Genomic DNA, 13,564 nt, shown 5'->3' with positions numbered 1-13,564 from the left:
AAAGTAAATAACAATAATATTACAAATCTTGATATAGAACCTTTCTTAAATGACATGTATAAAATCAAATCAAAGGTCTCCACAGGTCAGAATATAAACACAATAAGAAAACACAAAAGCAACTCTAACAGTGAACAACTAAGAATAAAAAGAGAAACCAAATATATTACTGAATATTTTATTTAAACTGGCTGTAAAATAATAATAATCACAAAACATATCACAGAGTTTTTGATTGGTGTGCATTATAGCATTTCCACTAGATTTTGCTATCTTCAAATCTGTTTTTAAAAAGTTTCTACAACTAGATTAACTAGCCAAAATAATAAAAGAACTAAAACCAAGATAATAAATATAGCTGCAAGCAGCGATGACAGGCCCAAGCCCCAGTGCCACCGCCACCCCGGTGGCTTTAGGACAATTGTGCATGGTGGGCAATGTACATTTAAAGCGGGTAAATCTAAAATAACTATGTTTATTTATTTTTTATTTTACTGTTTATTTGACAGAGACAGCGCACAATTTAAACAATTGCACCAGAGTTAGCTAACAGCTAATTTGCATCTGTTGTCCCTGGACAGGTAGACAAAACAAAAACAAAAGACTCAAAACAACCACTGAACAACAAATACACTACATAAATTTACAAAAAATACATATTATCCATCAATTGAAAATTGATAAAAACAGTTTGATGTGTACACCAAATACAAAATACAGAAAATACAATGCAATCATGGTGTCACTCTTATGCTGATTTTAGCCAAATTTTGAGGCTGGCTTTAAATACTGCAAAACTTCCTGAGTTTCTAATGTTTGTGGGTATTGAATTCAACTTCCCACTACTTTAACAGAGAAGGCGGATTGACCAAAGGTTGTCTTTCTAAAATGCGGTACCAAATCACCCCTAGTTGATGCTCTAGTGCCAGAGAATACTATGCATCCTCTAAGAGGAGGGGGTGCAAGATCATGAATAACTTTAAACATTAGACATACGTCCGAATAAAATAAGAAATTATCAAAATTGAGAAGATGATATTTTTTCAGGATATTACAATTATGATAATCCTTAGGTTTTTTGTCTAATACTTTTAAAATGTGTTTGTAAAGTGAATACATAGGCTTGAGCATAGTCACTTACTGTTATACAGTAAGACAAATGGGGAAAAATCATCGTGTGTACAAAAAGTTTTGCAGCAGACAGTGACAAATTATGTCTGATACTCTTAAAATCAAACATGAATTCGTCAGCCAATCCGACACCTTACTCATCGAAGCTGTCAGTTTGGCTGCAGCGTGTTCTTTAGATCTTACATGGGTAAAAATCACAGTGTCATCAGCATAGAATTTGGATGTTAACATCTGGACATGTTTGAGGGAGGTCATTTATATATAAAAGAGGTCCTAAAATAGACCCTTGAGGGACCCCTGAAATACAGTTTGCAAATGAGGAACATTTATCCCCCACTCTTGTACATTGTTTTCTGTTATTAAAACGCAATAAACTTTCGTTTACAAAGACGTGAAACTCACAGAGTGGTCAGGGGTGTTCACTGATATGCTCACACAAAAATCGCTGCAAAAGATGCTTTCCAACAGGTTTCCAATACAAGTAAATGGAGTTGGACAAAAACTAAGATAAAACCTGTTGGAAAGCATCTTTTGCAGCGATTTTTGTGTGAGCATATCAGTGAACACCCCTGAACACTCGGTGAGTTTCACGTCTTTGTAAATGAAAGTTTAATGCGTTTTAGGAAGGATTGTTCCAGTGTACCTATGCAGCCATTGTGGAGGTGGGGGGGTGCTACCACAGAAACCGAAAATTCTCGGGCCAGCAGCTTGTGTCCAAATTTCAATCTTAACCGTTCTATTTCATCAGAAACGATCTGAAAACAGGGCTTTAAGTGTAAAAGACCGAACTTGTCCTTTAAGATATCCAATACCCATTCGCAATTTAGCATCTTCAATATATTGAAGTTAAAATAGTTTTTTTAACAATATATATAATTAAAATAGAGCGATTTTTTCGCCTTATATTCATAGCCAGCCATGGCCAAAACCAATCGAGATATTATAAATCCGCTCGCAATTTGGCATCCTCAGTGTCTTGGCTTCATGCTAACTGAGTTTGCTGGTGATCGGATGAATCTCATAGAAGGAGTATATCAAATTCCAGAGCATGCGTTTTTCAAACATTCAAGTGTGTGGCCAGCCTAAGGAAAACAATAGGGCCCCTCGCCCCTTAGGGCTTGGGCCCTAAATATAACAACAGCAGATAAGACATTTAAATAGAATTTCCTTCAGGCATTCTGATTCATGGAAAACAAAAAACTGGCTTTATTTAATGTTCATGTATCTGTTCTAATGCAAACTAGTGGATATTTAAAGTAAAGAAAACGATTGTCTTACTGTGATTAATCAATTGGTGGCATTTTTACCCCTATTCACGTGTGGTGCCTTCACTGCCTTGCCTTAAGTGGGGAATTTACAAAGACACATTTATTTTGGCACAGCTGATAGGCCTACAGACAAAACCCTTTGTGATGACAGGCTGGGCATCAAATCATTATCATGCTGTCACTGTCCCTTACTTATTTTCACTGAATATCCAGTTTCACTATGAAATATAAAACATTAAATTGCATGTGTTTTTTATTGTATTTATTGTTTTACTTTAACATCCACACATAGCTAAGACCTCTAATGTTTCATAATCTGAAGGACAGTGTTTTTTTACAATGGCAGTGCGCCCCCTGGTTGAATCCAGTAGTAACCTCAGTTTTAGCAACGGAGGCTGAAGTTTCAGGAATGCAGTCCTACCCATAGGACGTTTTTTTTTTTTTTTTACTTATGAGAGAGAAAGGACCTAAGGACCTCCTGTAAATTTACAGCGATTCCAAAGTTGCCCATAGCGAGCCACACCCTTCCTTTAAAAACGATAGTTAGCCTGGAAGCCATAAAACATCATTTAATGCTATAAATAGGCCTAGATGTAAAACATTAACAACATACTAAAAATACAACGTTGTTCAAACAACGTCACAATATCAATGTTGATTCGAAAGGCAAACTCGGAATGAGATTTGAATTCAACCTTGATCCATGACGTTAAATGATCATTAAAAACACAGGATGTAAACAATAAAGACTTTTTGAAGTATTTTAACACTGAAATATGAACCTTGGTAAATATTCTACAACAATGGCCTCATTGTTTTGACTGTCTTGTCTGTATCAGTTTCACTTTGATTCTTTTGAGTTCTACAAACACTTTATTTAAACAATATATGTCCTTATATAATTTTAACAAGTATTTATTTATTTTGAAGAGTAGGCCTATCATTTGTAAATGTGCTAAGCGAGGTGAGACAGGTGTATGAACCAATACTTACTGTGATGGAGTAAACAAGAGCAGCCGATCCCAGAGGTAAGCAGCAGCACAGCATGGTAAAGATGGAATAGCACAGGTAATCTGTCTCTGGATTGGTCAGTGGAGTGAAGGACACATTAACTGGAGGCTGCACAGTGACCACAGTCTGCCCTGGATATGGCCCTTGTATGTACTGGCCAGATGCTGCCGGAGCTCCATAATGCTGCACAGGTTGACCTGAAGTGTTGGGATAACTCTCAGAGGGAGGGAATCCAATGGAGTATTCTGGAGGGTCCTGCTCCAGTGGAAGTAAAGGCTGCCCAACTTCCTTTTTGGGATCCATGTTTCTCTTTGATATTTTTCCTGCACCCCTGAAGGAATAAGAAAGATCTGTACGTCTGTCTCTGGTGTGTAGTCAGGTGAAGATTGACCTGTTATGTGAGTCAAGTTCCTCTTCTGGTTCCTGGTAGCTGGGTTGTGTTGTACTGTAAGGGGAGGAGTGAAAAGAATTTTGGCACAGGTTTCCTGTTTACTGGAACTTTTCTTGTTCATCACTTGGTGGAATCAACATGTAGCTTCATGAGTTCAGGAAAATACCAGGAGACATATGGAGATGATTTAATTATTCCTGAGCATGTTTTTTTCTTTTCTTCTTTTTTAAATCTTTCCTTATGTTTCTGGTTCCTCCTGTAAGGTTCCTGTTCATCAAATCCCGATTTGGGAATTTGACTAACATTTTTACTTGTGTTGAAGTTAGTTGATCACAGGGAACTAACAATCTTTGTGGCATTTTTGGTTGTTTGCTTGTCTGACGAAATTCACTTCTCATAAATTCTCAAGTAGGTGTAGGTGTTAAACTGTCTGAGTGTAAACAGTGTCACTTTAGAAAATGAGTGATTTACACACTTTTTAATGTCATCTTTTTCAATTGTTTTATTTTGCACTGTGGATTCTTTTCTCATCCAATTCTTTTGAATAAGCACAGCCTTGCCTCCTCAGATGAAAGGCCCCTGATAGATAGATCAGCCTGGTCTCATTAATACGTAGGTATTAATACGTAACATTTACAGGTACAAAACATACATTTTTGTACGTTTGGATAGATGGTGAAATGTACCCCCAAACATAACCATTAGAGGATATAAAAATAATATGAAATGTAATGGACAAAAATGTGTAAGTAAAATTTAAATTTTAGTAACATTATAAAATAAAAATATATATTTTTGAGCCGCTAATCCCACTCTTACCTCTAAATCTATCCATAACAATTTCTTAAAAAATATGCACAGTAATAAAGAAAAACATAACAGACAAGTGTATAAAAACTGTTTTTCATGATAAAATTGAACTGGCCATTCAAAGCTTACATTGTTTTAAACATACCATAATCGGCATATGTTTTAATGATTCATTGAGCAAATAACATTTCAAATGCAGAGAACCAAATCTATTTGTAATCTGCATCCAAACATGACAGCTCTAATAGTTCTTAAAAAATAATAACCTGGTAGACAATCACAAATACAGTGACAACCAATTTTTTTTATTGGTAATAATGTAATTTAATGTTAATGTCGATGCAAATCCTAAAGGTTGCCAGAAACCTTTCATTTAACTGATCTGAGTGCTTAAAAAAAAAGCCAATCTTCTGAAGCCAATCACAACACACTGGGCCAGCTAACCAATCACAGCACATTTTGTATTTCGGAAGGAAGGGGTTAATCGAAATCGGTGTGTTTGAGCCAGACTGGGGAGAGAGGAGCTGTAATAATGTAAAATATGTGGAAAATAATGTGTTTTTAAACAATCAAGAATGAAAACATATTCTAGTACACCCCAAAAACTAAATCAAGACTTCATAACCCCCTGGAGCCGTACGGATTACTTTTATGATGGAGATTAGAATAGTAAGCGTTAGTAATGGGTTAAGTGTTGACAAAGAAATGTGTCTTTAGTAGTTTCTTAAAAAATGGCAGGATATTCAAGTTAAGCTTAAATATTTAAGCTTAGCTAATGCAGTCATCCAAAATCGCAGTTGTTACCGAACTACATCTGTGTTGAAAAAGACTGGCTTGTACGTTTTTCACATATTAACATAATATAGGCATGTTTCATGTAAAGCAAATTAATTCGACTTTCCAATAGCTACAATAGCCATGTGTTATAGCAATGTTGCCTTATCTAACCCCGTTCTTTTGCTTTTGCAGAGTAAGAGAATTATGGACAGAAGATTATTAGTATAGAAAAAAAAGTCTTATCTCTCAAATTCTGTCAATTTTTTCACGAAATTCCAACAACAAAATCCCGTTTTTACGGCCTTTAATGTGGCGTGACAGATCGCTGTATAGTCGCCTCAGTTGAAGTGGCAGCGCAGAGCACAAGTGAATGTGATTATTCCTTCCTCTTTAATGCTGGAAAAACCTTTGAAATAACTGAAATCATTTGCCGAAGTGATCCGGAACTATGCGGTCAAGACTCAAGCCCTGCCTGTTTAACCCAGGTCACTAAACAAACCCTGCATGTTGATGTAAAAAAAAATGGAAAAAAGACTAACACTCATGAATATGTAATAGTTATTTTATTGAATTCATATCTGTGAACAGAAAATGAGAAAATACATCAATTAAAAACATAAAACTCATTTAGAAAAGTTATTTAATAAGATGAAGATTGGTCCAATTAGACGAGTGGGAAGTTAGCCCCGCCTTAATGGGTGGAGCCAGGACACAGATGATGCCACACTCCTTGCGATCCTAAAAAGAAGAGAAGAAAAAATAGAATTAGAACGAACAAACAAACAGTTGTATCAGATAATTAACAGAGAGACTTTAAAATAAAACGTAAGTGTGGAAAACTTACTGATTATCCTTGTACTTTCAGATAAGTTTGATAAAATACGACATCAGACTCATAATGTTAAATTTATTATTGATTACCAAAGTTTTATGATATAACATAAAGATGTTAATGTTAACAAATGTTTTATCTGATGAATGATACATTTACACTCAAAGCTTTCATTGTTTTAAAAATACAATAATAAACTTTAAAAAACCATGTGTTTTAATTTTGTAAATAATAACAAGGCAGATGAGTTGCATGAAATCTATGAATCATTCCTGTCTGGCCCTATAGATGGAGCTCCTTACACATTTGGAGTCTTAGAGCTCTCATACCACTAACTTGAGCAACACTAACATTTAAAAGCAGACCACCAAATGCCTGTGTATTCAAAAAAAATATGTGTTGTATATTTCTTACACTTATGGTCTATAGTTACGGAGGTTTGAAACTGTGATGACAACAAGAACGACATAGATGACAATGATCGACCAGAAGAGGAGGCCAATAGCAACACCGACATGGTTAAGGATGCGAGACATTCTGGAGTTTCTGCTTGCTATTGGTTGGTGTCCAAACGTGTTAGCATCCCGAGTCTGTGAAAGTAAATAACAATAATATTACAAATCTTGATATAGAACCTTTCTTAAATGACATGCATAAAATCAAATCAAAGTTCTCCACAGGTCAGAATATAAACACAATAAGATAACACAAAAGCAACTCTAACAGTGAACAACTAAGAATAAAATGTGAAACCAAATATATTACTTAATATTTGATTTAAACTGGCCATAAAAAAATAATAATCACAAAACATATCACAGAGTTTTTAAACATCAGTGATTGGTGTGCATTATGGCATTTCCACTAGATTTTGCTATCTGTTTGTAAAAGTTTCCACAACTAGATTAACTGGCCAAAATAATAAAAGAACTAAAACCAAGATAAGAAATATAGCTGCAAGCAGCGATGACAGGCCCAAGCCTGAAAAACATTTGAATATCCCACATTTACTGTAGCGAGCTGGTGCAACTATGACCATGAACCACAACAGCCACATCCATGAGATCATTTAAATTTAGATTAATTTCATGTCATAATTTTGAGCTGCAAATGATAACTTCACACTCATTTGAAAGTCACCAATGACATAGGTCTTGTCAGGCAAAGCAAGGACATCAGGCAAAACCACACAGCAATGAAAGGCTTAAACTCTGAATTCTTGATAAGAGTAAAATAGATCCAAAAATAGATTTTGTAAGTCCAGAAGTATTTATCTTAAGGTCTTTTTATATTTATATTAACCTAATTATTACCTAATTATATACAACTATGTTGTCAGTGTACTACAAATGAACTGGATCTATGCCTTTACAATTGATAGAAAAAGACAAGGCTTAAGAGATTTCTCATCCATTAATGCAGGCAAAAGCACACAGAAATGACTCTAAACAATCAACAGTATAAAGTAGACTGACACACACAGAGGCAGAGTGACATCATAGGATAAGCTGGAGACTGATTACCAGTTAACACTTTTCTCAATAACCAGGCTTTTCTCAACCCTGTTTAAAAATAGGCATGGGCTGCTATCAAGTGGTTATACTGTGTAAATTACATTTTTTTTATTTTTTATTTCAACTAGATAGCATGAAATCTGCATATCTTTAACTCGCACATAATACATTAATTATAAAAAAAAAAATCAAACGTGGTTTTTTACTTTTTATTTGTATAATTTTATATAGGAATAAATGGTATATCATTTATTAAAAACAACAACAACAAAGAAATAACGACTTTATTCCACTATTTATTTCCTTCTCTCTGGGTCTCGAGTTTTTTCACGTAGTGTAATAGCGCAGCGCTTCTGTGATGACCAGCGTCGGCCAATAGTGAGCCTACGTGGTGACGTGCAACACAGACGCGCTGCGCTAAAACACTACTTGAAAAAACTCGAGGCCCAGAGAGAAGGAAATAAATAGTGGAATAAAGTTGTTATTTTTGTGTTTTTTTGCGCACAAAAAGTATTCCTGTCGCTTTATAAACTTAAGATTGAGCCACTGGAGTCACTTGGACTATATTAACAATGTCTTTAATGCATTTTCTGGGCCAGCAAGTTATAGTGTCTTAGAAGCCTATGGAGGAGTGAGACAGCTGTCAGATTTAATCAAAAATATCTTAATTTGTGTTCCGAAGATGAACGAAGGTCTTACGGGGTTGGAACAACATGAGGGTGAGTAATTACTGACAGAATTTAAATGTTTGGGTGAACTAACCCTTTAATGTTCATGTATCTGTTCTAATGCAAACTAGTGGATATTTAAAGCCTAATTTGAAACTTTCTGAAAACGATTGTCTTACTGTGATTAATCAATTGGTGGCATTTTTACCCCTATTCACGTGTGGTGCCTTCACTGCCTTGCCTTAAGTGGGGAATTTACAAGAACACATTTATTTTGGCACAGCTGATAGGCCTACAGACAAAACCCTTTGTGATGACAGGCTGGGCATCAAATCATTATCATACTGTCACTGTCCCTTACTTATTTTCACTGAATATCCAGTTTCACTATGAAATATAAAACATTAAATTGCATGTGTTTTTTTATAGTATTTAAAAAATTTTTTTTACTTTAACATCCACACATAGCTAAGACCTCAGTCTAATGTCTCATAATCTGAAGGACAGTGTTTTTTTACAATGGCAGTGCGCCCCCTGGTTGAATCCAGTAGTAACCTCAGTTTTAGCAACGGAGGCTGCAGTTTCAGGAATGCAGTCCTACCCCCAGCCCTTGGACGTTTTCTTTTTTTTTTTCTTTTTTTTTTGAGAAAGGACGTAAGGACCTCCTGTAAATTTACAGCGATTCCAAAGTTGCTTTTGATCCATAGCGAGCCACACCCTTCCTTTAAAAACGATAGTTAGCCTGGAAGCCATAAAACATCATTTAATGCTATAAATAGGCCTAGATGTAAAACATTAACAACATACTAAAAATACAACGTTGTTCAAACAACGTCACAATATCAATGTTGATTCGAAAGGCAAACTCGGAATGAGATTTGAATTCAACCTTGATCCATGACGTTAAATGATCATTAAAAACACAGGATATAAACAATAAAGACTTTTTGAAGTATTTTAACACTGAAATATGAACCTTGGTAACTATTCTACAACAATGGCCTCATTGTTTTGACTGTCTTGTCTGTATCAGTTTCACTTTGATTCATTTGAGTTCTACAAACACTTTATTTAAACAATATAGGTCCTTATATAATTTTAACAAGTATTTATTTATTTTGAAGAGTAGGCCTATCATTTGTAAATGTGCTAAGCGAGGTGAGACAGGTGTATGAACCAATACTTACTGTGATGGAGTAAACAAGAGCAGCCGATCCCAGAGGTAAGCAGCAGCACAGCATGGTAAAGATGGAATAGCACAGGTAATCTGTCTCTGGATTGGTCAGTGGAGTGAAGGACACATTAACTGGAGGCTGCACAGTGACCACAGTCTGCCCTGGATATGGCCCTTGTATGTACTGGCCAGATGTTGCCGGAGCTCCATAATGCTGCACAGGTTGACCTGAAGTGTTGGGATAACTCTCAGAGTGAGGGAATCCAATGGAGTATTCTGGAGGGTTCTGCTGCAGTGGAAGTAAAGGCTGCCCTATGTCCTTTTTGGGATCCATGTTTCTCTTTGATATTTTTCCTGCACCCCTGAAGGAATAAGAAAGATCTGTACGTCTGTCTCTGGTGTGTAGTCAGGTGAAGATTGACCTGTTATGTTAGTCAAGTTCCTCTTCTGGTTACTGGTGGTAGCTGGGTTGTGTTGTATACTTGTAGCTGGGTTGTGTTGTACTGTAAGGGGAGGAGTGAAAAGAATTTTGGCACAGGTTTCCTGTTTACTGGAACTTTTCTTGTTTGACTGCAAACATCACTTGGTGGAATCAACATGTAGCTTCATGAGTTCAGGAAAATGAAATACCAGGAGACACATGGAGATGATTTAATTTTTCCTGAGCCTGTTTTTTTTTTTTATTCTTTTTTAAATCTTTCCTTATGTTTCTGGTTCCTCCTGTAAGGTTCCTGTTCATCACATCCCGATTTGGGTATTTGACTAACATTTTTACTTGTGTTGAAGTTAGTTGATCACAGGGAACTAACAATCTTTGTGGTATTGTTGGTTGTTTGCTTGTCTGACAAAATTCACTTCTCATAAATTCTCAAATAGGCCTAGGTGTAGGTGTTAAACTGTCTGAGTGTAAACAGTGTCACTTTAGAAAATGAGTGATTTACACACTTTTTAATGTCATTGTAACGCAGCAGGCTGGAACGTAGAAGGAAGCAGGATCCAAATGCAGCAGCAGTAGTACTTTTATTACATAAACTAAAGACTAGACAGACTCAAAATCTCAGACATAGGGAACAGAACAGCACAACCAACATCTAACAACATCATGAACCCACAAACACTGTAACAAGACACAGGGTTTAAATACAGAGACTAACAAGCTAAACAAGATAACAAGAGGGCGTGGTTAATCAGAAACACCTGGGGATACTAATAAACTAGAAAAACTACAAAGGACTACAAAACATGACACAGAACAGGAAATAACTAAAGTCCACACAAGACAAGGGAAACACCAGACAGGAATCATTACAGTCATCTTTTTCAATTGTTTTATTTTGCACTGTGGATTCTTTTCTCATCCAATTCTTTTGAATAAGCACTGCCTTGCCTCCTCAGATGAAAGGCCCCTGATAGATAGATCAGCCTGGTCTCATTAATACGCAGGTATTAATACGTAACATTTACAGGTACAAAACATACATTTTTGTACGTTTGGATAGATGGTGACACGTACCCCCAAACATAACCATTAGAGGATATAAAAATAATATGAAATGTAATGGACAGAAATGTGTAAGTAAAATAAAAATTTTAGTAACATTATAAAATAAAAATATATATTTTGAGCCGCTAATCCCACTCTTACCTCTAAATCTACCCATAACAGTTTCTTAAAAAATATGCACAGTAATAAAGAAAAACATAACAGACAAGTGTATAAAAACTGTTTTTCATGATAAAATGGAACTGGCCAATCAAAGCTTACATTGTTTTAAACATACCATAATCGGCATATGTTTTAATGATTCATTGAGCAAATAACATTTCAAATGCAGAGAACCAAATCTATTTGTAATCTGCATCCAAACATGACAGCTCTAATAGTTGTTATTCTTAAAAAAAATAACCTGGTAGACAATCACAAATACAGTGACAACAAGCCCAATAGCAACGGCGACATGATTCAGGGTGCGTGCCATTTTGGAGTTCTTCTCTGCTAATGCTTGTTGTCCTGAGATGTTGGCATCTCGAGCCTGTGAAAACAACAGTAAAACATAATGTTAACCTCTGTTCTCATTCTGAATTTCTTTGAGCCAATGGCACAGGGGGGAATTCTCAAATGAGGGAGCAAACTCCACTTTATGGATGGGTTTTCTTATAGTTCAACATACTGTATAAAGTTTCATCTCAAAGGTGAAACACTATCTACTTTAACAAGCAAACAAAATTATGTTTATTTATTAAAACCAAGTCACAACAACATGATGTCATGAAATGTATACTACATTTTAAACATTTCTTTTTTTTTATTATTGGTAATAATGTAATTTAATGTAATATAATGATCTGAGTGCTTAAAAAATTGGTTTGCTTATGGCCTTTGAAGCCAATCACAACACACTGGGCCAGCTAACCAATCACAGCACATTTTGTATTTCGGAAGGAAGGGGTTCATCGAAATCGGCGTGTTTGAGCCAGACTGGGGAGAGAGGAGCTGTAATAATGTAAAATATGTGGAAAATAATGTGTTTTTGAACAATCAAGAATGAAAACATATTCTAGTACACCCCAAAAACTAAATCAAGACTTCATAACCCCCTGGAGCCGTACGGATTACTTTTATGATGGAGATTAGAATAGTAAGCGTTAGTAATGGGTTAAGTGTTGACAAAGAAATGTGTCTTTAGTAGTTTCTTGAAAATGGCAGGATATTCAAGTTAAGCTTAAATATTTAAGCTTAGCTAATGCAGTCATCCAAAATCGCAGTTGTTACCGAACTACATCTGTGTTGAAAAAGATTGGCTTGTACGTTTTTCACATATTAACATAATATAGGCATGTTTCATGTAAAGCAAATTAATTTGACTTTCCAGTAGCTACAATAGCCATGTGTGATGGCAATGTTGCCTTATCTAACCCCGTTCTTTTGCTTTTGCAGAGTAAGAGAATTGTGGACAGAAGATTATTAGTATAGAAAAAAAGTCTTATCTCTCAAATTCTGTCCATTTGTTCACGAAATTCCAACAACAAAATGCCGTTTTTACGGCCTTTAATGTGGCGTGACAGATCGCTGTATAGGCGCCTCAGTTGAAGCGACAGCGCAGAGCACAAGTGAATGTGATTATCCCTTCCTCTTTAATGCTGTAAAAACCTTTGAAATAACTGAAATCATTTGCCGAAGTGATCTGGAACTATGCGGTCAAGACTCAAGCCCTGCCTGTTTAACCCAGGTCACTAAACAAACCCTGTTGATGTAAGAAAAAGGGGACAAAGACTAACACTCATGAATATGTAATAGTAATTTTATTTTATTCATATCTGTGAACAGAAAATGAGAAAATACATAAATTAAAAACATAAAACTCATTTAAAAAAGTTATTTAATTGAATAAGATGAAGATTGGTCCAATTAGACGAGTGGGAAGTTAGCCCCGCCTTAATGGGTGGAGCCAGGACACAGACGATGCCACACTCTTTGCGAAAGAGAGAAGCAGCTGGCGCGATCCTAAAACGAACAAACTAATAGTTGTATCAGAGAATTAACAGAAAGTCTTTGTAAAAGTGTGGATTGAATTTCATCAGTCAGTGATTACGGGTGAATGCGAGATTGATTACACGAATGCTACAGGGAAAATACAGGCCTAAAGTTGGAGTTTTGCCTTTCTGAAAACGTAATAATTGAAAAATGTATCTCTCTTGGTAAGTGAAATGACTAAATTCTCTATTACTGAGGTTCTTTTTTGTGTAAATGTTTGACAAATGGTGTTCAAATTTTAAATGTTGATGTTATATGCAGTTGTATGTAAAAGATGCATAAAAGTTAATCTTCTGTTTTAAAATGGGAAGAATATTGCGTGAATGTGTTAAATAACTAATGTTTCAAAGTTAAAAGTTACTTTGAGCAGTTAACATATGTTATTTGAATGGTTTTGCTCGTGTATTCGAGCTACGAGTTAATGGCTGATCATGACGCACGTGTGATACGGGC

General features: G+C 35.6%; 1 protein-coding gene and 1 long non-coding RNA gene across 4 annotated transcripts in view; one reads left to right on the top strand and one right to left on the bottom strand.

The window, feature by feature from the left end:
* The window catches only part of LOC309484477 (uncharacterized protein), a 51,192-nt gene that overhangs the window by 561 nt on the left and 37,067 nt on the right, over positions 1 to 13,564 (bottom strand). For 2 of the 3 annotated variants that reach the window (XR_014200861.1, XR_014200862.1), the window contains 3 exons: positions 9,590 to 11,609; positions 6,635 to 6,810; positions 3,393 to 6,126 (listed from right to left, as the gene is read on the bottom strand). Coding sequence is in view for 1 of the 3 variants with exons in the window: in XM_082150842.1 (XP_082006968.1) it covers positions 11,454 to 11,609 (156 nt within the window). In the remaining 2 variants the exon portion in view is untranslated. Of the gene's footprint in view, positions 1 to 3,392; positions 6,127 to 6,634; positions 6,811 to 9,589; positions 11,610 to 13,564 lie in introns of those variants that run through there. The other variant, XM_082150842.1, reaches the window with a different exon arrangement.
* LOC309484533 lies at positions 3 to 9,656 on the top strand. The gene is made up of 2 exons (XR_014200897.1): positions 3 to 294; positions 7,112 to 9,656. It is a non-coding gene; the product is annotated as an uncharacterized lncRNA (long non-coding RNA).

The sequence above is a fragment of the Leuciscus leuciscus genome (assembly GCF_965113295.1).
Source record: "Leuciscus leuciscus genome assembly, chromosome: 20".
Lineage (NCBI taxonomy): Eukaryota > Metazoa > Chordata > Actinopteri > Cypriniformes > Leuciscidae > Leuciscus > Leuciscus leuciscus.
The sequence above is the reverse complement of the archived record's forward strand: the minus strand, read 5'-3'. Positions and strand labels throughout refer to the sequence as shown.